Source organism: Nelumbo lutea, chromosome 1, assembly GCF_056320005.1.
Source record: "Nelumbo lutea isolate HS-2025 chromosome 1, American lotus-T2T, whole genome shotgun sequence".
NCBI classification, from domain to species: Eukaryota; Viridiplantae; Streptophyta; class Magnoliopsida; order Proteales; family Nelumbonaceae; genus Nelumbo; species Nelumbo lutea.
The window spans coordinates 120,396,313-120,408,732 of record NC_142684.1 but is presented as its reverse complement, the minus strand read 5'-3'; the positions used below and the strand labels follow the sequence as shown (position 1 = coordinate 120,408,732).

Below are 12,420 nucleotides of genomic sequence, written 5' to 3'. Positions count from 1 at the left end.
TAGTGTGTTGGGGGAGGATAGTGGTCATGCCCATGTCATGTAGTAAACAATGTGGTTGACGTAGGTAAGTTATTATGTTTGAATATTATCATATATATTTATGTAGGACATTCAATTCCTAGCAAAGCATTTGAGTTGGCATAGGTTAACCCAGGTACCCCTCCACAATTTTAGATAACAGCTAGCCTAACACGAATCTTGACACACATAAAAACATTTACTAATTCTCTATCTACTACCCCCTTTTCTAAATTCTATATAAACCCTTCCAACCTCTCTCTCCCTCATCCCACTCAAACCCACAACCATATTCCTTCACTATAGCAACGCCGATACATTCCACAACCAACACAGGCCTAGAGAGAGTTGTTGCATTTGTGTAAGAGATGGATGTGGTTGGAGTCCTGGCTATTCATATCCTTTTTCTCCCCACCCTTGTCTTGTATCTCTACTTGAGGAAGCACAAGAGCAAACCCCAACTAAAAAACAAGCTTCCACCAGGTTCAATGGGATGGCCTTATATTGGAGAGACTCTTCAATTCTACTCTCAGGATCCAAATGTATTCTTTGCTGCTAAGCAGAAAAGGTTTGTATTAATTTTGTATATTGTCACTATTAATTTGTCTCGAGCTTTTTAATTGTGTGCACGAACTGAATTCGACGGTGGTGCATGGTTTTATTGGTGTTTTTTTTTATATATTATATATATACACATATATTATATAGGTACGGGGAGATATTCAAGACTCACATACTTGGCTGCCCTTGTGTTATGTTGGCGAGCCCCGAGGCCGCTCGCTTCGTGTTGGTAACTCGAGCTCAATTGTTCAAACCGACGTACCCAGAAAGCAAGGAGCAAATGATCGGTCCATGTGCTCTGTTTTTTCACCAAGGAGACTACCACACTCGCCTCAGAAGGTTGGTTCAGAGCTCGTTGGCTCCGGACGCCATCCGGAAACTTGTCCCCGACATTGAAGCCATTGCCGTTTCGACGTTGGAGTCATGGTCCGGCGGTGACCTTATTAACACCTTTCGTGGAATGAAGAAGGTTGGTTTAATTTCTTAGATGTTTTTAACATGAAATGGTTATTAATTAAGCTTTTCTGTAACGCGAAGCTCGTGCTGTCTTATTCCATGTATGATTGATCTCTCAGATGAGTTAATTTCTCTTGGCCTTTTTCTGGTTTTGTCAATGGGCTTTCAATTATGAATCTAGCTATTACAGCTCCACTAAATTAATGGTCCTCCTGCTTCATCTTTCGGCAGTTCTCTTTCCACGTCGGTGTACTCGCCATTTTTGGCAGCTTGGACTCTTATTATAAACAACAGTTAGAGAAGAACTACTCCATACTAGACCAAGGCTATAACTCTTTCTCAACAAACATACCGGGAACTCCATATCACAAAGCCATCTTGGTAAGTGATGAATCAAAGTACTACTACCATACCACCTTGTAATGTGAGCTGTCCGGGCCAGCTGATTGCGTGCTTTTCTGTATTCCTGTTTGTTGTGCATTACTGCCACAGGCGAGGAAGAGGCTAAATCAGATCCTAAGCGAGATAATTTATCACAAAAAGGAGAAACTAGTGGAGAAGGATCTCTTGGGTTGTCTCATGAACTCCAAAGACGAAAAGGGAAACATCTTGACAGACGATCAAATCGCCGATAACATCATCGGGGTGCTGTTCGCCGCTCAAGACACCACTGCCAGTGTCCTTACTTGGATTCTCAAATACCTCCATGATAACCCAAAACTTCGGAAAGCTGTCAAGGTAACAGCTGCAACAAGCTTCCTTAATTCTCTCCAGATTTCTTTCTCGAGCTTTGATGAGTTACTGCTAATTAATTAAGCAACCCTGGATCAAATAGTAAATCAGTGTTAATTAATATTCTGTTGCAGGCTGAACACAAGGCAATATTACTCGAATCCAACGATGGAGGAAACCGATCCTTGACATGGGCTCAGACTAGAACTATGCACCTTACTTATAGGGTATGTATATGTATTGTCTCATCATGCCATAACTTGTTAACATTAATTAATCTGAATTTAGTATTGATTCCAGATAGTGAAGCTTAATTAATTAACAGTACTCATTGCTTCTGATACAACTAACTGAACGTCTGTTAATTTTTAACCAGGTTATATTAGAGAGCTTGAGGATGGCAAGCATCATATCGTTCACGTTTAGGGAAGCAGTGGCCGATGTGGAATACAAAGGTAGAAATGCAGAATATATAATATACAAGGAAAATTATATAAGCTAGAGACTTGGGCACTTGCAAGTTTAATTTTCTTTTCCTTTCATAAAATTGACAGATGTTGGGAATTGTGACATGCAGGATATCTCATTCCAAAAGGTTGGAAGGTGATGCCCTTATTCAGAAATATTCATCACAATCCGGAATTCTTTCCTGATACTCAGAATTTTGATCCTTCAAGGTTCGAGGTACGGGTGTTAAAGATTGATTATATTAGTACATTAAGCAAAGCACTAGTACTTAAACATAGAATTCCATCCTTCCACTTTCATGGAAGAGAGAATTGATTTTCCTTTCTCCTTTTTTTCCCTTTATTTTCTCCTCCTCCAATGGCTTATGCAGGTTGCACCAATACCCAATACTTTCATGCCATTTGGGAATGGAATTCATGCATGTCCTGGGAATGAGCTTGCCAAGCTGGAGATGCTTATTTTGATCCATCATCTGGTGACAAAGTTCAGGTACGAAACACATCATAGAGAGGGATGGAATAGTCTCTTTCAGAATAATACATATATCAACAGTATACGGCCATGGACCATGGTGTGTCAACAACAGAAAAGGCACGCATATAGGAGCATCATCAAGTAGACTATTCCATCCTAAATGTTTAGCTCAGCAGTCCCGAAACTTAGGGCAACCGGCCTGCAGATCCACCCAATACTCCAACAAATGGATCATCCTTGTTAATATCATAACTCAAGAGTGTAATCTCATAAAAAGAACATCTGGGAAATGTTAATCCAGATTAGCCAAAGAGATTTATTTAGAAGAAAAAAAAAAAAAAAAAAAAACACATGGGTTTTTCATGGGTTTTAGTAGAGCCAGATGTTCCTGAAAATGTAGAATAATTTGATAACACCCTTTGTTGGTGTGGATGAATTTGGTTGCAGGTGGGAAGTGGAAGGATCTCAAAGTGGGATTCAGTATGGCCCATTTCCGGTCCCTCAGAATGGACTTCCGGCCAGGTTTTGGAAACAACCCAGAAGCCTAAGACAACGTCCCGGGTGTGCATGATTCAAGTCTGAACTCTGAAGATGCCATTCTAAAACCAGCACTTCTCTTCTTTTTTTTTTTTAATTTTTTGCTTTGTTTTGTTTTTGTTTTAATTTTATGCTGTAACAATATCAACTGTGCTCAGGAAGGGAAGATATATGCCATTTTTCTCACCTTCTTGTTATCTATTCTACTCGGGAGGGGAGAAAAAAGAAATTTCTTTTCACTTTCTTGTCCTCTCTTGCTTTTCCTCCACATGTCCAACGCTCTTTTGGTATGTCATAATAATGTTAACGAAAGATGAATGGATGGTCATTGTTAAATAGAAAAGGAAAAAAAAACTTAAAATACCACTAGGATTCGCCTTTTGATTCATTGGTTCTGTTTGGACACGAATGGATTATAGACTCTTTTATGATGGCATTACGTCATTGCACTCAAATATTGCTACGTGCACTAACATGCATGTCCTTCACGTGGAGTTCATCTGCTGTACGTGGCTGGAAAGGCCACCTATTTCTTGTCAGATTGGCCAGAGATGACAGAAAGAAAGAGGAGCTCATGGAGGAATGTGTAGTTTGTTGATGCCTTGGTGTGGTGGGATCGGTTTCAAAGTACACCACACTTCGTGCTTAGCTATTTCAGTTTCATGGCCCCTAGTAGAACTGGCCATGTATAAATAATAAATGGAAGTGAGAATGGAATTTATCACTTGAGAAATTGAGAATTGAGTTGTCCCACTTGGTCATTTTTCTTAAAATTGCACGTATCTCTTATATATATTACAACTGGGTGAATGCAAACCGATCGTCAAGATAAAACTGTCCACAAGCTTCTATTAAGTATGCATTCGTTTACTAGACTTTCATGAATTTCTTAAAAATAATGCTCAGAGATGGACGAACAACATAAAAGAGAAACTGTGTTATGTGTACTGATGTGTTATTGGATCGACCAACACTTTATTTATAAAGTGCTCTCAGTCACCCGAATGGACATAGATGTGTCTTTTCAAAGAAATGTCTCTCCAAAACAATACACCTATTTGAAGAGACACTGAGAGGAAGAGACAGAGGAAAAAAAAACGTTTAAAAAGAAAATAAAATTTTAAACGATCAAACCAATTACAAACCAAACAGTCAAAATGATAAAACATTAGGGTGTGGTGTATACACCCACACCCATGCCCCAACTTGGCTCAACGCACACATATGTGAAAAGCACCCCCAACCCCCTTTCACATGCATCTAGCAATATATAGTCCTACCCATAAAGGAAGCAAGTCTAGTAATATATTCAAGTCTATCTCTTTCCCAAGCAATGTGGAACAAAATCTCTTCACCTCCATGGAAGAGGAGAAAAGAGAGAAAAGTCAAAAAAGCGAAAGATAAAAGGAGTAAGGTGGGATTCTTGAAATTTGGAATCTCCCTCCAATTGGACATCTAGATACTAAAGGGGGTTCAAAGCAAATTGGAACTTATCGATAATCGCTTTCCACACTGAGAACTTATAGGAGTGTAGTGTTGTAGAACTAAGAAACTAAGAACTTGTAGAGAGGAGGGTTGAGTCGTGCGACTTGGTCACTCGACTTTCCCACATGCCACTGGTAAACGTGCACTCGCTTACCAGACCTCCACGAACCATAGAGAATGATACTCGGATTGATAGAGAAGACAAAGAAGAAAAGACTGTTGAATGTATTGGTGTGTGAAATTGGGTCGACCAAAACTCCTTTTATAGAGTGTTCTCAATCACCCGAATGGGCACAAAAGTGTCATTTCAGACAAAGGCCTCTTCGGAACAGTGCACCTGTTCGAAGAGACACAGAGAGGAAGAGACACAAACGAACAAGAAAACGTTTAAAAACAAAAAATAAATTTAAAATTTAAAAGCCAAGCGTTTAAATAGGTCAAAAGCAAAAACATTCGATGTAGCGCACGTGTACACGTACACGTACACCCCAACCTCCCCTCACATGCATGGGAATATCTATAGTGCTTTCCTCCTATAGTTCCCTATCCATAGAAAGAACAAAACTATAGATATACTCCACATCTACTCTTTTTTCAAGCAATGTGAGACAAGGAGTCTTCCCATGCATTCAAGACAAGGAAGAGGAAAAGACAGAACACAAAAAAATAAAATACAAGGGAGGGAGGAGAGATTCTTAAAATTTTGAATCTCCCTCCAACAATTCCCCACAAGATTCAAAATTACAAAAAGATCGAACAATCTAATCATCACAGTGAGAAAAGTATTCATGGTGATGTCTTTTGGACTTCAATCAACACTTAGGTATGGCAGGCTATGTTACAAAGTACGAGTGGAGTCAGACTTCTTCAACCTTTCCTCTTTGTTGTAACTATCTAACCTGCTAACCAACAAAACTCACCAGCTCTTTAGTGGTTCTTTTTATTTTGGAACATTTTGGCCTTGTTCCCCTCTTAGAATCATAAGTGTTTTAGAAGCAGCCACACTTCACACTCACTTAGGTCAATTATTTAGCATGCACTGCACACACTATTCTTAACTGATTAAGAACCTCATGTTCAACCTCCTCAACTTGCAGTGAGCATTATCTTACCTCGGCATCTGAAATGGGACACAAAATGATAGTGCTTACCCAAATCATCTAGTGACTCATTTTTACCCATTCAACCTAATTCCAGGAATCTTCTTTTACATAGGTTGGGTGTTCATCACTAATGACTTATGTAATGGGCTTCAACACCATTCCTACCAATGCCTCATAAATCACCTTAGAAGTCAGTGGTTTGGTTAACGAATCTACAAGGTTCTTTTCAGACCTTACAAATCTAGAGCAATTGTATCTTCGCTGAGGTATTGTCTTAACAAGTTATGCCTTAAGCGGATATGCCTTTTTTTATCGTTGTAAGTCTGGGTCTTGGCTCTATCTATTACTACTTGGCTATCACAATGGAGAGATATAGACGGAACCAGCTATGGCCAAAGTGGTATATCTGCCAATAAGTTTCTTAGCCACTATGCCTCGGACATTGCCAATTCTAATGCAATGAATTCGGCCTCCATCGTTGAGGTTGTATTATATGAATTTTTTACTAATTTCCATGATACTACTCCTCCACCTAAGGTAAAAACATATCCACTAGTATAAGTACTATCCTTTGAATTTGAAATCTAATTCGCATCAGTAAAGCCTTCTAAAACAGGAGGAAAACCTGAGTAATGTAAACTAAAATTTATAGTTCCTTTTAAATATTTTAACCACCTTATTAAAGCCTCCCAATGTTCATTTTCAGGATCATGAGTATGCTGACTTAATTTTTCCACATCTATAGCTATATCTGGTCTTGTATAGTTCATTAAGACACAAATCCAATTATCCTCGCATACTCCTTTTGTGAAACGGGTTCTCCTACATGTTTCCTTAAGTGAATAATACAGTTAAGAGGTGTTTTAACAAGTTTACAGTCATACTGTCCAAACTTTTTAAGAATACTCTCTACATAGTGTGATTGGGAGAGAATAAAGTTTTCTATATATATAATTACAATACAAAAATAATAATTAATTTCAGCTAGGGTTGTTCATTAAACTGATGAACCCAACCAACTTGACCCGAGTTGGTCGATTTTCTAGTATTTCTAATCGACTTTGGTTCAACAACTTCCCAACCCAACCAATTTGGATCAATTTTGCTTTAGCCATTTTTAATTGGCCAAAATGGAACGATTCAACCATAAATATATATTAATATTTTATATTTTTAATATAATTTTTTAATACACAAAAATGGGAAATTACCATATTTCTTAGTCTAAAGTATTTTAGATCATAAATTTATTTTTAATAATACCACTGTATTTTTAATTTAAATTTATTTTTTTTAGTTTAAATCCTTTGAACCAACTATCCAAACCAAAAATTGACCCAAATAGACACAACCAAAGTTGGCCAATTTTCACTAATGATTTGTCGGTTCCGATTGACCAACTCACCAACCTGACCAAGTCAATTTGGTTGGCCAAAATGCCTACAACCAAACCGAACCAACCTGTGGACAACCCTAATTTCATCTAAATTAATAGTCTAATCTTTAATAAATAACAATAGTTTAATCTCCAATAATTATTGAAAATTTATAGAGAAAAAACTCAATTATTGAAAATATATTGATAATGAAAATATAATAAATAACTAATAAAAATACAATAAATACTAAAAAATATATTAAATTAGCCAATAAATAGTGTAATCTCATATAATAGCTTAATCTATAATAAATATTAACCAATAAATTATAACAAGCATACAATAAGTACAATAAGTTAAATTTAAAAAGTTAAGTAATAGTAGTTTAATCTCCAATAATTATTAATTTTTTTTGTTAAATAACAAAACAAAAATAGATTTATACATAATTATTAAAAATGTATTTATCACAAAAAATGTATTGTTTAGTATATATAAATATATAATAAATATTGGGGGTGATGAGAAAATTTAAGTGGCTAACATCCAATTTAATAGTTAGAGTTCAGTGGAAAAGGAGATCAGCTAATGGGATGACAGATCTTCTTACCAAGCATGGAGTGCATAGGGATCAATTATTCTAGGCTCAATTGTAAACTTGTAACTTTGATTTATATTTTTATGCAACATCTCGTGCCTCTCTATGGGATCTCTATTATGTAATTTTTGTTGGTTCATATTAGTCATTCTTAATAAATCACTTCATTACTCATCAAAAAATAAATATGAATTAAGATTTTAAAATTATTATTACTAAATATTAATTTTTTGAAAGTTATTTTCTAGATTATTAATTGATATAAGTGAAATTAGTTACATAATTGTGTTATTAATTTTGTAAAAAATAATTTATTATCAATTTGAATATTATGTTATAATTATTTTTCTACTTTTAAGATTATTTTAATTTATTACATAATTTTGCTATTTTAACTGTTTAAAACATAGTTATGTTAAATATTTCATTATTTAAAATATTAAGTTATTTAAATATATCAATAATATATAAAATATTTCAAAATTTTTTATTTCGATCAAGAAGAAGAAGAAGAAGAAAGAAGAGAAGAAAGAGAAGATAAGATTAAGATCGAAAGCTTGTAGTTGGCGGCGCTAGACTTTTTTGTATTTATATGTTAGGGTGACAACATAAAAAATAGAAATAAATGAAAAGACAAAAGTGCCCTTGTGGCACATAGCTAAGATTACATCACTCTCCCTCAAGTTGGGGTGTAGATATCAATCATCCCCAACTTGTCACAAAGATTATACTGCCGCATGGAGTTTAATCCTTTGGTACGGATGTCTGCAAGTTGTTCCTCAAAGCTGATGTAGAGAATGCAAACTTCTCATTTTTCCAAATTTTCCCTGATGAAGTGTTTATCAACCTCTATATGTTTAGTTTTATCATTGAGAACATGATTGGCTGCAATGTTGATGACTACATTATTGTCACAATAGAGTGGCATAGGATCACTGAAAGGAAAGCCCAATTCACGCAAGAGGTTATTTATGCATAGAAGTTCTACCACACCGTGAGACATGGCCCTGTATTTAGCTTTTGCACTCAATTTGGCCACCACACTTTGTTTCTTACTCCTCCAAGTAACAAAATTTCCCCAAACAAAGGCACAAAAGCCACTAGTGGATTTTCTATCATCCATAGAACCATCCCAATCTGCATTAGCATAAACCTCAATTTTCATATGCCCATGTTTTTCAAATAGGAGTCCAATCCAAGGGAATTTTTTTACATATCTAAGGACTTTGTATGCTGCCTCCAAGTGTGTGGTCCTAGGAGCATGCATAAACTAACTAAGGACTCCCACTGCATAGCAATGTCAGGTCTTGTCATAAATAGGTAGAGAAGTCTTACCAACAATCTTTGATACTGCTTTGTGTCTGCTATGGGCTCATCACTACAATCCCCAAGCCTGTGGTTTTCATTTATAGGAGTGTCAGTAAGTTTTGCTCCAAGCTTCCCCGTAGCTTTCAAGAGATCTAGAATATATTTCCTCTAGGAGATGAAGATACCCTGATTTGAGTGGGCAACTTCAATTCCAAGGAAATAACGTAAAGGCCCAAAATCCTTCACTTCAAACTGAGTAGCCAAGAACCTCTTCAATCTCTGTATCTCTGAGTCCCAATCACCGATGATAATAATGTCGTCAACATACACAATTAAATATGTCGTTCTTCCTTGTTCTCTCTTCACAAAGAGTGTGTGATCAGACTAGCACTACTTAAAGCCCATCTATTGAATTGCCTAGTGGAACCTACTGAACTAGGCCCTTGGAGACTGTTTTAAGCTATATAGAGATTTCTTCAGTCTGTAGACTTTCTACTCATTTTCTTTAGTACAAAGCCAAGAGGTAGGTCATGTACACTTCTTCTAAGTCACCATTCAAAAAAGCATTTTTAATGTCTATTTGATGAAGCTCCCAATCTAGATTTGCTGCTAAGGAAATGAGAACTCGAATAGAATTTATTTCTGCTCAAGTGTAAAGGTTTCTGCATAATCAACTCTATACACATGTGAAAAACCTTTTACAAGTAGAGGGCCTTGTACCTTTCCACTGTGCCATCTGCCTTATGTTTTTCAAAGAATACCCATTTGCACCCCACAGGTTACTTTACCTTAGGAAGATCTACCAACTCCCACGTGCCATTTTTGTGAAGGACATTGATCTCCTCCTTCATTGCATATGTCCGCTCAGGAATAAGTAAAGCTTCTGCAACACTTTTAGGAAGGGAAACACTGTCAATAGCTAAGAGGAAAGCACGGAAAGAGAGTGAAACATTCTCATAGGATAAGGAGTGAGCCATTGGGTAATGTGTGGTGCATGATCTGACACCCTTCCTCTTAGTAATAGGAAGGTCCAAATCACAATTAAAAGTATCATATCAATGGGTTTAGGGACATTAACTAGAACAATAGTACCTTGATGCAGTGATGGACTCAACCCCTGAGAGTCTGATTGCATAGGTTGCACAGCTTCAGGATGCTCTGTATCTACTGAACTTTGTTGACCCTGGCCTTGACTTTTGTATTGCTGTCTATGAATGACCCAAAATGGAAAAGGGTTAGGAGGAGAAGGCAATAAAACCTTGTTAGATAGTTTTGTATGCCCTTAGCTTCAATCAAAATGATGTACTTTATGAGTTTATTGTAAATGAATAAAAGCGCATATTTGATTCATGTTCCCTTAGTATGTTTCTGTGTAATACCCTTAAACTGGACACTTAATGAGACTCGTGTTAGTTTAGAATGTTCACAGTCAGTGGGTCAGTCTGGGGAGACCTATCTTGACAAGGCTGACACTGTGGCACCACCAAGTCGGTTGGGGTGGCTTGTCTCAGCCACTGGGGTGAGACCCTAGGCACATAAAGTGTAGGATTAATTGAATCTTTGAATTAGACCAGATTTCCAGTATTACCCTGGACCTTGGAGATTGATGGGCAAAACTGGAAAGTTACACCCAACCCCTAGACTCGATTATGATACTGCACTAGGTGTCGGATTGGGCTGTCTTTGATGTACCAATCAGTGAGATCCTTAGCGGGGGTCAAAACCTGGGTATGTTGGGACAGTATGAGAATTCATTTGAGTGGGTGATTATAGTGATAGGATCAGCCCCTTTGTCGGACAAAGGTAATGATCGGGGATGCACTCTCACTGATGGAAACCAAGACTGCCAGTAGCCGATTTCAATCGTTGAGATTTGTTTTGCAAAATATATTTTATATGAGATATAAAAGTATATATATTATAGTTTCGAAATGTTTGCAAATAGGTTTTAATTCTCGGGATCCATATAAGCAGAGAGTGCAACACTGTTCCTTGCAGCCGATGGAGAGGTCCTCTCTTGTCGAGTAGTGTATGATCAATGTGGGCTGAGAGGTTAAGTGTAAAACCATTGAGGATAATACATGATGGGCTAATCTTGCATCTGCCCACAGTCCATGGGTGTTACAAGGTGGCTTGGCCCAGGGACCACTTAGGGTAAGTGTTGGGCCCATAGAGCCCATCTGATGGGTTTTAGGGGGTGCATTGTCCATAACAGTGTATTCGGCCAGGCCTTGTAATAAAGGCTGGGCTGAACCCATGTGGTTGATGTGTAAATCAATGTTTGGGTCCCACGCCATACAAGGAAGCCTAACTGGGCAACAGTTTGGAAGGCTAAATGAATACATAACCTTAAATGGGCCTTAAGCCCATTTCGTACTGGGCTAATTTGATTAGTCAGTTAAGGGGCGAATTTCGAAATGGATCAGCTGATAGAATTGGGCCCACACCCTATCCACTTAGAGAGTCCAAGATCTAAATGAGATTTAGATCTGAAAACTTACTAATTAGATTAGGAGATGGCTGGTCTAATCTGCAGATAAGATAAGGGTTATCCTTTATCTTAAAGGGACTTCTAATGCAGATATGATTTGGGTTAGCAACTCCTAATGGGATTAGAAGCTGATCCCTTTAAGTCTATAAAAGGAAGAGAGGGCGGCAGCCTTTAGACATCACAAGCAAGCAATACATAGTCTTATCTTCAGAGCTGAAATCACATAAGAGAGAATCTGCACCCTACAAATACTCTCTTGCCGCCTCCTTCCTGCAGCCGCCGCCTACAACAGTTTGATCTCCAGTTCTTGGGAGAAATCAAGATTGGATCTTGATTCCAATCTTTTGGAGAAAAGATTGGTGGGAGTTGTATTCACAAGCCGTTCAGGTGATTCTTGAGAAGGGTCAAGTTCTTTTGGAAGAACACTACTGATTATGCTCCACCCTGCACTGCGCCATCTTCAGTGGGAGCAGATTTTGGATCATTCCTTGGGCGTGAACACCTCCATTGGGAGATACTATTTCTCTGTATTTGGTATTATCTCTCCCTACTCCTTTTGGTTCAGATCTGGTTCAGTTTATGGTTCAAGAATGATCTTTGGAAATTTGATTTTCTAAATGGGGAATTCGATTCCCAGTTGAAGGGAGAGGAAAATTTTTGAAATTCACCCCCCTTTATTCCGCAATCTTTGGGTGTCCATGTGATGGATTTCCTATCCCTTCAAACATGTCTTTGTTTCTCCTCACTTGGACTCTCCCCTTGAGAAGAAGTAGAGAAGAAAAACACATCTTCAAAGAAAGAAACATCCAT

General features: G+C 37.5%; 1 protein-coding gene across 1 annotated transcript; it reads left to right on the top strand.

Annotated features, from left to right (window-relative positions):
- Positions 1 to 272: 272 nt before the first annotated feature.
- Positions 273 to 3,485, top strand: LOC148877150 (abscisic acid 8'-hydroxylase 4-like). The gene is made up of 9 exons (XM_088981871.1): positions 273 to 586; positions 727 to 1,048; positions 1,267 to 1,416; positions 1,528 to 1,773; positions 1,902 to 1,994; positions 2,144 to 2,222; positions 2,345 to 2,451; positions 2,606 to 2,724; positions 3,157 to 3,485. The coding sequence occupies exons 1-9, from the start codon at positions 387 to 389 to the stop codon at positions 3,278 to 3,280; spliced, it is 1,440 nt and encodes a 479-aa protein (XP_088837997.1). The 5' UTR covers positions 273 to 386; the 3' UTR covers positions 3,281 to 3,485.
- The last annotated feature ends 8,935 nt before the right edge of the window (positions 3,486 to 12,420 follow it).